General features: G+C 30.0%; 1 protein-coding gene across 1 annotated transcript in view; it reads right to left on the bottom strand.

Moving 5' to 3' along the window:
• Positions 1-10,481: 10,481 nt before the first annotated feature.
• The window catches only part of LOC129227504 (MFS-type transporter SLC18B1-like), a 49,375-nt gene continuing 43,256 nt past the window's right edge, over positions 10,482-16,600 (bottom strand). Inside the window, exons 14-15 of the mRNA XM_054862080.1 lie at positions 16,249-16,456; positions 10,482-12,708 (exon numbers count right to left, since the gene is read on the bottom strand). Of these exons, the coding sequence (XP_054718055.1) occupies positions 16,250-16,456 (207 nt within the window). The 3' untranslated portion in view covers positions 10,482-12,708; position 16,249. The remainder of the gene's footprint in view (positions 12,709-16,248; positions 16,457-16,600) is intronic.

The following is a 16,600-nucleotide window of genomic DNA, read 5'->3' as shown; positions in this document are numbered from 1 at the left end:
ATGAAAAAATAAATTACAGTACAAATACAAATACAAATACAAATGTGACGACCAGCAACAGGCACTGGGCCCAGCTAGGCTGGTCCTAGTCAATTAATTAGTCGCCAATGAAGATCAATGGCCCTCTTAAAGCTATCCACTCCCTTGCTCATTACCACCTCTTCCTGTAAGCTATTCCAAGTGCCCACGACCCTGCTAAAGTAGTAGTTTTTCCTGATTTCCAAGTTAGCCTGAGATTTAAATAGCTTAAAACAATGACCCCTTGTCCTGCTTTCCCCGCAAAAATTTAATCCATTTACATCTTTCATTTTGATAAATTTAAATAACTGAATCATGTCCCCTCTGACTCTCCTTTGCTCCAGGCTATACATGTTAAGCCTATTAAGTCTGGTATCATAATCTAAATCTGAGAGTCCCCTTACTAATTTAGTTACCCTTCTTTGAACCCTTTCCAATACAAAAATATCTTTCTTCAGATAAGGCGACCAAAACTGAACAGCATACTCCAAATGAGGTCTTACTAAACTCCTATATAAAGGCAGAAGAACTTTCTTAGATTTGTTTGAAATAGATCTATTGATGAACCCAAGCATTTTGTTGGCTTTGTTACTAGCAATACTGCACTGTTGACTAAACTTGAAGTCCTGATTTATAAAGACACCCAGATCCATAACATTTTCTGCCTGATTTATGACTGAACCCTGTAAACGATATCTCATACGCTTATTTCCATGACCTAAGTGTAGCACTTGACATTTCCCTACATTAACTGCCATACCCCATTTATCTGCCCACTTAGTAATATGATCTAAATCCTCTTGCAGCTGTTTTACTTGTTCTTCATTTTCGACAATCCCCATAACTTTTACATCGTCAGCAAAACAATTCATGCTTCCAGAAATATTATCATTGATGTCATTCATAAATATAATAAACAAAAGAGGCCCTAAAACTGATCCCTGAGGAACCCCACTTAAAACATCACTCCAATTAGAATGATTTCCTCTCACAACTACTCTTTGCTTCCTACCAGTAAGCCAATTTCTAACCCAAAGTAAAGTTTTTCCTCCTATTCCAATGTCAGCTAACTTGCTGAGAAGAGCAACATGCGGTACCTTGTCAAAAGCTTTTTGAAAATCAATATAAACAACATCCACACATTTTTTGTTATCTAAAGCTGAGGTAACCTTGTCGTAGAAATGCAATAAATTAGTAGTACAGGATTTACCTTTCCTGAAACCATACTGCAAACTAGTCAACAGACTATTAGTCTCTAAGAACATCATGATCTTAATTTTGATCAAAGTTTCGAAAATCTTACAAATCACCGAAGTCAAACTTACAGGTCTATAATTCCCAGCAATACCTTTAGACCCCTTCTTGAAGAGTGGCATTATGTTAGCCAGCTTCTTGAAATACTTATCACCAGGGCCTGACTAACTAAAAATGAGGCCCAAGGCCCACAATATTTTGGAGGCCCCCTGAAGACTATTATTTTAAAAAATGTGTGCATTTTTTGTAAAGTTGTAATGCTATGCATAACTCTTTAAGTAATTTGGGGCCTCTTACGAAGAGGGGGCACCAGGCCTAGTAGGCCTGTGCGGTAATCAGGCCCTGCTTATCACTTATTCAATAATTAAAAGAAGAAAAAAAAAGGCATCACGTAACTGGTTTTATATGCTAATAAAAATCATATTTTTAAACTTTCATTTAAATTTTAGAAAATAATGTGTAACATTAGAGTAATGTAAGATTAAACAAAAACAAACACTAAGAGTGAAATGTAAAAATGTAACAGAATAAATCGTTCTTTGAAATCCAGTACTGTGTAACTGAGCAATAGAGTCTTAATCGAAAGGTACTAGATTAAGACACATTTTTTCCCCAACTTCCAAGAAAATTCCGAATTTCTGCGATTATTTCCTTAGTAACATTTTTTTTTTGCATTCTTTTCCTTATAACATACGGAATTCTTGAGCAATTAAGAACATTTTGTGTCTATGCTTCTACTAAATACCTTAACGGTAAGAAAAGACTTTGATTAGCAATGAAGAAGTTCAAACATTATCTTCAAAACTACTGAAAAATTACTGTTCTACCAAACTATGAAGAAATTTGAAAATATCAGACGAACGTATTTCTTTTCTTTAGACCTTATAAATATTATAAATTATTAATGTCCAGTAAAGTATTTGACTATGAAAAAGGATATTTTATACATGAAATTTAAATGAAGAGCTTCATTTTTTTTATTTTTTTTTTTTTGTGAGAATCAAATTACAAGAAATATATTCCAGTAATACATTGTAGATGATTTCTTTAATATTTTTCTTTCGGGAAATAACTAAATGTTATACACCGAATACCGTTTGACACCATGTGTCAGATGATTGTCTGTTGAATCAGCATACTGTAAAATGATTCCATAGTGATTAAATAAATTGTTGAAAATTATACTCCATATTAAAAATAAAGTTCCTTGTATTATAGCAAAAAAATGAAGTGAATATTTTTGTGCTTCATTTTACCTAGTCCAAAATTATAAGTAAGAGTATAAACTATTTTGGACTTTTCAATAATAAGAATATTTTGTTGTACCTATATGGATCTAGACATGATGTGATAGAATGAGTAGTACATACTATTTTACTTTATGCGTTGCAGAGAATATTTCTATGATTTGTGAGGCGGTTTATTGAAATTTTGCTTTCCTCCATCAAACTATATTTTGCACCTTTTCCTCTAAATAATTTTACCCAACACATAAATCGAAGAAAATTCACTTTAACAACTGGTTACACCTGAAGTATGGCATACGTGGTGATGGTGAGAAAAATAAAAATAGCACCGAATATGGAATCTTTTGTCTAAACAAAAGGTAGCAGGTAATGTAAGGATATGTTCCCGTTTTTAATATTGCGATATGGGGGATTAATTTTTGTGTTGGTAAAAAATTTATGTTTTTGCATATTCATAGTATTTTCTAAGTAATCTGTTATAGTAATATTAGTATTTAGGATTATGCATAACACAAAAATTTAAAAGGATCATTTAAGGTATTAAATAACAATTTAAAATTTAAAAATTTGAGTAAATAGATTTTTGCAGGGCATAGTGTATTCATTACATACAAGTTCAACTACAAAAGCATAATTACATGTTGGCATTTTATAAGTTCAAGTACTTTTAGTTTTTGGCTTTTATACAAACGTAGAAGGACTGTCAAGTTTTAGTCTTCTTCCATTGGTAGCATAGTTTTTAAAAATGTGAATCTTCTATACATCCACTATAATATTAAAATCTGTTCGCGTCCGTCTGTCTGTCTGTCTGTCTGAAGATCGATCTTCTCGAGAACCACTGTGAATCGGGAGTCAAACGAGATACCGATCAATTCGAAATTTTCCAAAGAAAACAATAGAACCAATCTCATAATTGTACGACTTTAATTAGCGGAGATATTAATTAAAACGTTAATTAACATAACGCTATTCAGAAATTTTTATTTCTTTCCTGTTGCCATTTTGCATATGGGTGAGCAAATAAAATTCTAATAATTGTGTCAAAAGAGATTTTTTTGGCTGCTGTCCAAATCTTAAAACAACGTTTCCATCTAGAATTTCATTTTTAATTAGTTTAAAATTGGTTGCTCTATTCGGATATTTATCGTCTGTCCTTTCTTATTTTTTCACATTCAACGTTCTTAACTCTTTTCAGCATATGAAAAATGTTTCTTTAGTAATGTTTATTGATTGAAGTGTAAGTTTATCATTCACCGGCCTCATATTTGGGTACATTTAGGATGTGCGACTAATTATGTTTATTTTGTTGGACTTTTTTCCGTCACATGGGTGAGTTTTCGAATTGTAATAAATCTCTTTTTCCTTCCTGTTTCGATTTTTGCAATACAGTTTGTATCGTTAAAAGAACACGTTAAATTAAGATTGTTTGGATTTCTTTAAGTGAAACAGAGTTGAACAAAAAAGATTGTTTTTAAGGATTTTAACTAAAGCTTAATTGGAATCTGATGGCTTGATATTAAATTAATGCTTATTGGTATTTAATAAGTCTTGGTGCTTTAGTTTCACGTAATCAACAAAAAAGTGTGTGTCATTTTATGTAAAAAGCTGATTGTAATTGTACATAAATATTTCAGATATATTCTATCAGATTTAATTCAGTTTAAAGTGAGCACATATTATAGTTGAGAATGCATAAACTTTCATCTTTTGTGCTAATTGAAAATACTCATAACTTGTATTATTGATAAATATGATTAACGTTAAAGAGGTTTTTGCCAAAAATATGCTCTACTGGTGTTTTGCAAACCTTGCATTACGCGTAATTATTTATTCCTTAGCGCTTTAGAAACTGATGTCAGAATAATACAAAAACATCAATTGAACAGCTCTTTCATTTTTTAAGTAGCCCGTGCAACGCCGGGCACGCAGGCTAGTATAATAAAATAAGATGTTTGTGTGTGTGTGTGTGTGTTTGTGGCGCGCATCCCGGGGAAACGGTAAGGCCTAGAAAGATGAAATTTGGTATACAGGTGTAGTTTTTGATGAAATTGTGCACCTCGGGCTTCGATTTTTGATATTTTAATTAGAAAAAAAGTTATTTAATGTTTTATGTGATTTTTAGCACTTTTTAGTACTTTTAACCTCACAGACCCCAAACCAATAGCGCCAGACAAATATTTTTTGCACTTTAGTGTCCGAAATTTAATTTTAAATATGATGAACAAAAAAATTTTGAAGATAGAGCATTTTTTGTATTTTTTATGAATTTTTGAAAAACCATTATTTTGCATTTTTTTCTGGGTTTAATTTTTTTCTAAACGCATCCCGTGAAAAATATAATAACCACTTTTCTATAATTTTACTATGTAGTAGCCAGAACATTTCGCCCTCTACAGAAAAAAAAAGTTTTCAAAAATATTCAAAAGTTTATTTTTTACAATTTTTTAAAGGCAGAACGAAGATATGAGCTATCGCTTCACCGAAGATCTGCTGTCCGCTGCGAATATGACGTAACGCAACCACGTGATCTAACTGAAGTGCGTAACTTGCTTTTTTCTTTTCTTCCTTTCGAAGGATTCATTCGCTTTTTTTTTTTCTTTCCAGGTATTTCATTTGCTTCCCCCCCCCCCTCGGATGTTTTGCTAAACATTGGATTTCGATTAATCAGACGGACCACATCGGATCGTTTTGGTTCCAGTCACTTTTTTTTTGAATTTCAATAAAAACAATGATTTTTATACTTTGGCAAGTTCCGGGTACCACAAAGACATCAATTTTTTGTGCATTTTAATAAATAAGTAAGCGCGCTTTTTTTGCATGATTTTCTTTTTGTTAGGGAATAAGATTGGAGGTTAGATCAAAATAAATAGCGATAGATGAGAAAATTTAGAGATGGATCGAATAGGTAAATATACATTGAGTGTACAAAAAATGTTTTTTTTTTCTAATTTTGTTCTCGAATTAATACTTTTTTTCTTTGAAAAAAGATTGTTAATTACTATCAGAGGTAAATTTCCATGGATCTAGAGAAAGATAAATCTACAGGTCGACTTACTGTGAGAGATAGACAGACCCCGTTATTTAAAGAACAACAACGGGGGTTGGGGGGGGGGGGAGCACCGCTGCGATTTGAAAACATTGTTAATTACTGTCGAAGATCGATACGCATAGATCGTATAGATAGATAGATAGACGAATGCAGAGGTCGATATAGTAGATGGAGAGCAAGAAAGACACATGCCCTTTATTTAAGGAACTTCAACGGGGTGTCAATGCCCCCCCCCCCTCCACACACACCATGACTTTGAAAAAACAATGCTTTCAAGTAAAAGTGGAAGTGTTTTTTGTTATTTTTCGACAAAATTTGCATGAAATGCAAGCAGTTTGTGTCTCCCCTCCCCCTCCTTTAAAAATATTCCAAACGACGGAACTGGAGATAGATCTAGAAAATATTTTATTTAAATTAATAATGATATAGATATAGATCGATTGATACCGCCACGAAACTTATTTAAGCAGCCGCCGAAGGCGGCAACATTGGCGTAAAAAGGCAGATGATAATATTGATATATAAAAAAAACATTGATTAATACCGTCGCTAAACTGTCTATGCAGCCACCGAAGGCGGCAACCCTGGCGTAAAAAGGCGGACCAGCTGGTTGCCGAAGGCGGCTAGTTTAAGAATAAAATTCAATGTGCAAAATTTTTTTTTATCATCGAAGGAAAAAAAGGGGGAAGGAGGACTCAGCAAGGTGATTGTACCTACTTAATTCTTTATATTCCCTGAGATTTTCCTCTAAAGTGAAAATAATTATTAGTTGTAATAATTAATTATTCCTTATCTACATAGCCTTTTTACACGGGATTACTATATTCAAACAAAAATTAAAAATATAAAAATTCTATTAAAAAAATTTAATGATTTATAAACAAATAAAAAGCTGAAAAATAACAAATTAAGGCAATAATAACTGGAATTTCAATTTTAATTATTATCTTCCAACTATATTCCAGTGTATTAAGACTATCTATTCTATCAATTTCCAAGCTGAAATACAATTAAATCTTAAAAGAGCACGTTAATGTACCAAAATGAAACTTTTATAATCAGGTACTTGCTTCACAAAAAAAGAAATAAAACAATGCACTGAAATTTGTTTTAACTGAACAGAAATGATAATTTTAAATTTTGAACCAAGTAGAAATGTTAAAGATTTTACAAAAATTATTTTAATAAACAGCTATACAACTTTATGGATCAGTTAGCATGCATTTGATGACATTAAATAAAATGAAAACAAATGTAATTATACATCCATTATATAATACATTTGAAAGCTCAAAAACGAAGTAATGTAAAACAGTGGCAAATTTCACAAAACAAGAATCAGCTTACAGAAAATATAACAAACACAGTGACGTTCGCCGATTTCAAAGTCTTATTGTCTTAGATAACAAAAATCACGGACAATCTGGGGGGGGGGGGGGGCAACGAGTACTTAATGGCATCTAAAAACCAATGTGAGTTGAAAAACTAAAATTCTGTTTCATTTTAAAAAACATAAACATTTTGTAATATATTAGACAATTTGTTGTTTCACACTCATCAATAAAACGTTATTCGTCTAGTGAAAAACTTCTACGATAATCAAAGTAAAAAAACATTTTGAAATAGGACTTTTGGAAATTTGAATAGGAAGTGATTTTTTTAATTTAAATCGGATTTTTTTATTTAAATTAGATTTTTTTTAAATTTTATCTTTAAAAATTTGTAATTACATGTTGCCGACTTAGGGTTAGTTAGTTCTTTTTATTGCATGGTCTCGTTCCTTCTCCTTTAATTTCATTACGCAAAATCAATTCAGTTTTTAAAATCTTTTCATGATGCTGGAATTTTCATCACGAATTAGAGTATATAATGACATTTCCTGCTTTAAGATATTTCACTTTTTAAAAATTCTTTCATGATATTGCAATTTTTCACAAAAAACTGTGTACTATAATGACATTCCCTTCTTTTAGATAGTTGTTTTTATCTTTAAAGTGCACAATTAAAACAATGAATTTAATTAGACTAATACATTAGAAATTTCCTGATATAGCTAAAACTACATCATATGTCATGCATAATTTAACATGCATATTATTCATGCTACTATTAACTACAGTGTTGTGAAATAAATGTCAGTAACCAAAATAAACAAATTGGAAACGAGGTAGATACCTAGCAAACTGTGCTATGACTCACAAGCTAATCAGCTTGCAAAAGTCCAATGAGCCATTTTACAAAATTAAATTCATCTTTGGGGACAAAAAAAAAGTTCTCACTTTTTCACTGGAACAATATTAAAATTAAAAAAAAAAAAACCCTCACACACATGCACATACACAAAAATACATGAATATCCTAAGCAAAGAAATATTCATACCTATAAAAATAACATATGTTTGACATAAAAATTTAATAAGCACTATATGTTTAATGCTATACAAAGACTAAGAAGGAAAACAGGCACTTTGGAAATCATGCAAATAATAAGTATCAAGGACTTGACATTTAAGCTAAAAATTGCATGCATGACTTAAAATAGGTAAGCTTTAAAGAATACTTTTTCTAATCTACAGAAATAGCTACGCAAAAATAAATTTTTGGAAACATTATTTTTATCCAATGAAGAAATGGTTCTCAGGAAAGTGGAAAGGTATTTATCACTTCTTCCATCCCAAATTGTATCATAAATATACAGGGTTAGTATAAAAGAAGATCCTGGTTTTAAAAATTTATATTTCATAAACTATTACACTTACCACTATAAATGATACATGGAAATAAAGATAAACTGTCCAAGTGTTTTTGAATGTACGTAACTGCTTTAACAAGCACGTTCTGCACTAGTGCAGCTAGAAATTTCTTCTGGAAGGGGTTTCTTGGTCACAACAGTCCGTATTTGTGTATTGACTACCGTTTTAGGATTGGCAACAATGTTAAAACCAAGATCTCTGGGGGGGGGGGGGGTTACCCCCAAACACTTCCACTTTGCTGCGCCACTGACATTCTGCAACGGTGAATTCGCTGTGCAGGTGATGATGATTTATATTTTACGCATTGGCCAGCCAGATCCCTAAACCTAACCCCATGTGATATTTTTATAGAGTTTTGTCAAAAACAGTGTTTATACTCCACCATTGCCGTAACATTGCAAGATATGAAAGATTGCATATGTATAACAAAAAATTGAAATTGAAACACCCAAAATGTATATTAGATGTGTGCCCCTTTACGAAAGGCGCACACATCGAACATTTGTGAGTGAAAAGAAACTTGGGCAGTTTATCTTCATTTTTATGAATCATTTATAGTGCTAAGTGTAATAGTTCATAAATATAACTTTTTAAAACCAAGATTTCTTTCATGCAAACCCTGTATAATATTTTCTTAAATTTATAACAGCTATAAAAATAACCTTTTACAAAGAGAAAATATTTTTTTAGCAGTAAATCTACATTAGATTTAAGATATTAAAAAAAAATTCTTACAGGATATTAATCTCAAAAACTGTCAAACAAGTGTAATTTTCGTAAAAGTGTAAAATTATTAAAAATGGAAAAAGGTTTACAAAAAGAATAACACACAACCACTTACACTTTAAAAAGGTAGAACAAGTATAAATTAGAGGTATCAAAAGTGGAAATATGGTATATCAGGAAAATGGCAATGGAAGTTTGGACGTAAAATTTAGAATGAATGGAAAACATTTAACACCAAATTTAATTTAAAAGATGGGCCATTGCATAAAAAGCATCTAGTTTGAGAAATTCAGTAATTGGTAATTTCAAAAAATGAAAGTTTTATATAAGCTATTAGAACTACAGTATAAACTAAAATTATCTGGGTAAAAATATTTCTTACTCAGCAGGAAGACAAATGCATTAAAATATATGAACCATGGTATATTATACTTATGTAAATCTTAATATAAAAAGCTTCTATGTTTCATGAAACTTTAAAACATTTAAATTGGAAAAACATTAAACTGAGAATTAAATAGTTAAATAGAAATCCCAATCCATTCTCATGAAGGATTTTTCACACCAATACGGTATGGATTAAAATAGAGCAATTGCTGGAATAAATTTTGTTTAATGTAAAAAAAAAGAAAAAAGCAGCACCACTACAAAGTATCTTCATTTTAAAATGATTTACATATAAACGAACACAAATAACTGAAATTAGAGAATTCTAATTTTAAATTAATTCTCCTATGTTTCTTTTACAAAATTCCATAGGATACTTTTTTTATTTTAAAGTAAACCAACCTCAATATAGCACACAAGTGTTTTAGCATTGCAAGCAGCCCATTCACTTGATGCTGATTAGTATCTCCAAAACACATAAAAGGAATGTTTTCCCTAAATGTGTTTTGGAGAAGAAACAATCCTGATTACAAAAGAAAGATATTTCAAGCAAAAGTATTAACATGCGAAAATTCCGCTGACTTAGAAAAAAAGAAGATTTATAAAAGTTTAAAGCATACAAACAGAAATGTTGTAAAGTAAAAGTTATACATTGGTAAAACATTTGACTAACAGAAGCTAAACGTATGATCACTTTAAACGTATGTGATTTATTAAGGGAACGAGTATGTTACTATTAACACTTTTGAATAATATTGACAGCAATTCTGACAAAGTTTAAATAAGTTAAAAAATAAATAAAAAAATCGGTTGCACTGAAAAACTTCTTCACTGATGCAATGACCCATCTTTTTTTTCAGACAGTAAAAGATGCAACTAACATTTACAAAAAAAAACAATTTAATATCAAATTACAACTTTGTAGAAGCATACTTGCCAAAACTCATAAAATTTTAAGTCTCAGAAAAATACGTGAAACCAACTTATATCATTAAAAAAAAAAAAAAACCTTTTTTTCTCAGTAGTTATTTTTTTTTTTTTTTGAGTGTGAAATTGCTATAAGTTTCCATATTTATTTTAATGTGATTACTATCATTTTGTATTGCCTTAAATAACACATTTGTATTGTTCTTGTTATAAATCCCATATATTTTTTGATATACGTATATAGTCAAATCTCATTTTATCAAAGTTTAAGGGACCAGCAAAATAATTTCGCTGGTCCTTTGATTTCCCAAGAAACAAAATTTTGTAGTATCAATGTTAAGAATTAAGAATGTTGACATTGCTCCTATATAGTTTGAGTTGGGAATTACCAAATCTTCGCTAAAAGGAAATTTTTGCTGCAACCGACTTTGCAAAAATGGGATTTTACTGTATACATATATATATATATATATATATATATATATATATATATATATATATATATATATATATATAATTTCATTACAAGAATAAAGGAAAAAAAATGTGCATTTAAGTTAATAAAAATTAAATCCACTAAATTATAAGCATCATATTCACAAAAGTTAAAAGCATCAAACATTTATATTGAATATACATGGCTGAACCGGTACTCAAAGCTACAAATTCTTTTGGAATAGAACGGTGCATTATAATATTACAATCTTTCTTGATTATCTGCTTAACAATTATTGTTACTTTCTTTTTAGAGAGCAACAATTCTAATTGTTTGAAATTATTTTTCTGTTGAAACAAGCGCTTACCTTTTCATAAAAAAGCCGCTACAGTTTAAATTCAATATGTGATATAATAGTGCACAAATAATTGCTTTCACATTGAAAATTTAAAGGATAAATACATCAGTTTGGCAAGTATGCTGAGGAAGAATGTTACTTGAAACAATCTAACTTCAAAAATCTAAGCATGCACATTTAAAATTGAGGATAAACTTAAAGTGTCAAAATATGTCTGTAGTTCTAACTTTTCTTGAGTGAAAATTCAATACATTTTACAGGAAGGAATTTTTGAACACAAATGGAAAACAGTTCACTTTTGAAAGAGAAACCTTTTATACATGCAACTATAAAAATACCAAACTATTGTTAAAATTATAATATAGCTTTTAGCTACATAATATTTATTGCTATGAAAGTTAGCAGAGAGATAATTTGTACATACAAATGGCATTTGAAGATGAAAAATTCTAGAAGGTTGATTTCATTGATACTTCAGTTCAAATTCTGACTCTAATAATACATGTAACTATCATGCAAAATTAATTTTACATCAAAACTTTAAAAAATATTTTAAACATGTTCATGAGGACTCATCATTGGTAACATGAAAAAATGTCAAATAAAAGAAGTAGCATTTACAGCAATAATCTAATATCAGACAAGTTCTAAAAGCAGTCACACATAAAAAAAAAAATGATATGAAGGTCTTCCAAATCACTCAAAAATCACCATTTAAATAAGACATACATATCTAAAGTGTTAACAATTACGGCAGTTGAAATCATTCATTGCATCATAATTTACAATGTTAATATACAAAACATGAGAGAAATGTAAGATATAACAAAACACAAAAATAAATGTTCAATAAATATTAAAAATTGTGTATTTAAAACTAAAAAAGTTAAATAAAAACTCATATTGTATCACCAAACTCAAACTGTCAAATTTAGTTGGAAACCTAACAATTTTTGAAACTAGGTTTTTTAAACTATGAATAATATTTTTTCAGTAACAAAAATATCAATGCACATATCAGAAGTATTATAAATGAGTTTATTAAAGAAAGAAAAACAGATAAACTTTCTGAAATATCAAAGCATTACATAATGATTTAACCTCAGAAATTCAAAAGTTTTCAAATTTTTCCAATGAAATGAGGATTAAATGAGAATTAATGAAGATTATATTCATCACACAAAAAATGTTAATACCAAATTGGTTAAATCAAAGAAAATAAAAAATAATTAAAAAAAGAAGTAGTTAGATTCAATTATAAAAGCAAAAATTATCAAATAAGTTAAAAACATTTAAGTAAATCCTAGTTTCAGAAAATAATGATACTTAGCTTATGCACATATACAGATCACTTTTAGTTGATAAAAATAATTATACTCTTCTGATTTTAATAGCTGATTTCATAAAATGAAAAAGAAAGAAGAAAAATACTTTGAGCATTATTAAAAATATGTTATATCAACATGATATTTACAAATAATAAAATTAAGTTATAAAAAGAATTTTTCATAAAAGTTTGTACAGAAATAAAGACACCAACAGCTTTCTGATTCCTGGAAAGAAAAAAAATATATATAAAATAAATAATTAAATAATAGAAATTTATTTGAAAAATATTTTTTTTCCAGGGCAAAATAAACTAAAACACCTTGAATCAACAAGCAAACTTCATTAAAAAAAATGTTTATCTTTCTCATGTCATAACAACTTTCTTTGATTTTAAATTTTAATTATTTGTTTAAATAATGAAAAGCTATTAAGATGCTAACCTTCAATCACAATCAGAAACCACTGGAAACTTCAGAAGGAACACAAAAAAACGTTTTTGAAAGGAAGATGTTTTTTTCCCCCCATAGGTTAGATAGGTTTCAAAACACTTCATTTGAAAACAAGACATGGTATCTCTTTTACTTTGCAAATGACTTCTCACTTCTTCTTGGTGCAATAAAGCAGTTACTGTTGCCTTTATTTTACTGTTATCTTTCTTTAAAAAGTTTATGGAAGCAGGGCATAATAAATGTTCAAAATAAATGATTTATAAAGAGTTTTTATAAATAGTATGGGCATGAAAATATTTTCTGTGGTTAACATAGAGCAAATATTGCTTATCATAAAATAGGTAACTATACCCAATAATAAAATGCACATAAAAGAACATTCATCTCATTTATGTGTGTGAAACAGTTGCTTACAAATGTCATTACACTGCTTTTAAGGAAGCAAATGAAACTTTTACGTTAAAGAACGTTAACATCACTGAGGATTGCAGTGCCCTTTAAATATGTTTATGAATCAATTTCTTTTGATAATATTTGAGGTAGTTTTACTCTGTGGGAAAATTTTCTTTAAAATATAAGCTTAAATTTAAAAAATTGTGTTAAAAATGTGCATAAAATTAATTTGCACATGCATTATTTATATGCATGCATTCATTTGCAAATAACAGATCAATTACTTGTTACAAGGAAGCGCTATGAGCATAATACAATAAATTACTTACAGTCAAACTTAACTATCTCCAATTTCACTGGGAGGGAAAAAAATCGAGATATGGATGCTTGGAAGTACAGGGGTTTTGAAAAAGTTAAAATGTATAATGGGAACAGAATAAAAGTTTTTATATTTTAAGACTAAAACTCCTCAGCATTATTATTGTTGTACAATTTAATGCAATTACATGTGCTACTTAATTTTAGTAACGATTTGTGTCATAAATTTATACACACCTTTAAGGAAAAAGTTGCCTTTAAATGACTGTCATTCAAAAATGTTAAGATTTTTACAAGACAACCAATAATATGAAAAGCCTGTACGTGTCAGCTTGAACACAGTGTAGTCTGTGTTCAAGATATAGAGGTTTTGTGGAAAATACGATCTAGATAAATGTAGAAAAATGTGAAAGTTATGCTTCAAATGCAGGAAAATGGAAAACATAGGCGTTTGTTCAAGACAGGTAGATATGAAGAAAGTAGATTTGACTCTGTATTAAATTAAGGTACTAAATAAATAAAGAAATAAAATAATAGCAATAAAAAACAATAATTAAAAATGAATTTTTCTGACACACACACATGAACGACTTAAGATTTACGAACCAGTATTTTTAAGAATACATTACCTTTGTTTTGTTTTTTAAATGTTCTAGAAGCAACAAAAGCACATTCAAATAACACTAGCATATTTATTTTTACTTGATGAAAAAGAATTAATAATAGTAGTCAGAAAAACACTTTTTGTAAATAAATAATTTTGAAACTTATAAAGATTAGAAACTATAAATGTGCAGAAATACGAGTATGTAGTTCTAGCCTAGAACAGTTCATAAAAAAACATTCACACTATGTAACATTTGTAGAATGTATAGGAGTATTACAAAAAAATTGCAAGTAAATTTAGCAGCAATAAATCATATCCATGGTAATGTAAAAATATTAAAGAGGAGGATTTAATGCCATATTAATCTGAGAAAGCTTTGCCAACAGTGCAGTAAATTACTTTGAATTTCGATTTAATATAAGACTAACATTTGTTAGTTCACAAGTACAGTTTACAGTAATATAATTACAAATGAGGCAGTGAGAAGCAAAGGAACGTAAGCGGATATTTTCAAGTTTTGAGTAAAATGCGTTTAAAGATCAGATCCTAGGTAGGCTTTCATTGAAATTTTTTTTTAAAATCATGCTGTATAGCAGCCATTACCAGGGCTACTAGTACAATCTCTTGCCCCAAGACAGAGGAGAGGTTCACCTACCATTTGTACTGGTTATCTCCAAATTTTTAATTTGTCCACTTGCATCCCTTTGCTTCTCATTGCCTCAATTAAACTTAGAAGCATTGAATTTTAATAAAAAATCTTATGAGCAGTCCATAAATGATGTCTCGCTTTGAAGCCAATGTGGGTTCATGAAATTGTGACAGTTTGTAACAGGGGGGAGAGAGAGGGTAACAAAATGTCTGACATCATGCATTTTTTGATAAGAATATATTTATGGAAAGTAGTGCAAGATGTGACAAAGTCGGAAGAGGGGGGGGGGGGGGTCAAAAAAGCTGAAAAAAAAAGTAACATCATATATGGACAGCCCTTAAGGCACTTTCCATAAATGATGTCACACTTTGGTGCAGAAGGGAGGGGGGTCATGAAATCATGAGTTTGTAACAAGGGGGAGAGAGGAAGGTAACAAAAAGTGTGACATCATTACACAAAAAACCTAGTTTGGGGGTATGGTGAAGAGTGTTTTTGTGACAAAGTGAGGGGGGATCAAGAACATTGAAAAAAGTGTGACATCTGTATATATAAAGGTGACGGTGTTTCTTTGTACCCGATGGTCAGAAGACCCCATAGCACTTACAGCCCTGAAACTTTGCACAAAAATTCGAACGTACCCCGGGCCTGTGCACCTCAAAGCCCGAATTCTAAATTTCGAATTAGTTTTTTTCCAATTAACTAGCTAAATTTTGGCTAATTAGGGGGTAAAAAATCCCCCCACCCCTTAACATTATATATCGTTGGAAAGAGTTTTCCTTCCCAAACAAGATGATGTTTGTTCCATTTTTCTCAATTAATTAGAACAGGAGATATAATCGATTCTAATTGAGTCAATTTTCAAGGCTTCCTCTTTCGAGAAATTGCTATAGCACTAGGTCCACTTTCCAGACAATTTTCAACTACAACACTAGGTCCATTTTCCAGACATTTTTTCAATTACTTTCCTTTTAAACATTTTGGAGGAAGTTGCCTTTGTTGCTTATGTATATTTCTCTTATTACTTTATTTTAAATTCATTGTGCATATGCTAACTGATTTTCTTTTTAATTAGAAAGTCGCTTGGCAAATTTGGCGATGAATTATGGAGTTTTTTTACACTTGAAAGCTACTGCAAATGTAATTTTGATGTAATTTGTATTTATTTAATTCAACGGATTTTCTTTAAATTTTTAGCACAGACATCGCTGTGCGGGTACTGCTAGTTATTTATATGAACCGCTCCTAAAAGTAAAGTTTAAATATTAACAATTAATAACCTAAATAAAACATATACAATCAAATGACATTCAACAATCAAACATGGTTAGAAGTTTCTATTCTCTCTTACTTTACACAACAGGGTTCTTCTTGTCCTCCCACAAGCTGCCGTAAGTGTGAACATTCCCGTCTTGGAGAGGAGTTTGTTCGCGAGAAGGGACGCGAATGATTTCTTGAGAACTATGATTAGAGGCCAGTTTTTCTTCTGCATCTTCAATCAGACTATAAGGTCCAAAGCACATGCAAGGATTGCACCATGCAACTAATGCAACTAAAAACTAAGGAAATAAAGAGTCATAATTCAATAACTTTAATGTAATTTTAAAAGATATCCATATACGAGGGCTGCTCAAAAAGTATCAGACTTTTGTTAATTAAAAGTGCATATTTTGAACTAGAGCTACAAGTCTTTAATCACCTAC

This window comes from Uloborus diversus, chromosome 8 (genome assembly GCF_026930045.1).
Source record: "Uloborus diversus isolate 005 chromosome 8, Udiv.v.3.1, whole genome shotgun sequence".
Taxonomy (NCBI): Eukaryota; Metazoa; Arthropoda; class Arachnida; order Araneae; family Uloboridae; genus Uloborus; species Uloborus diversus.
Note: the sequence above shows the minus strand (reverse complement) of the source record. Positions and strands in the feature narration are given on the sequence as shown.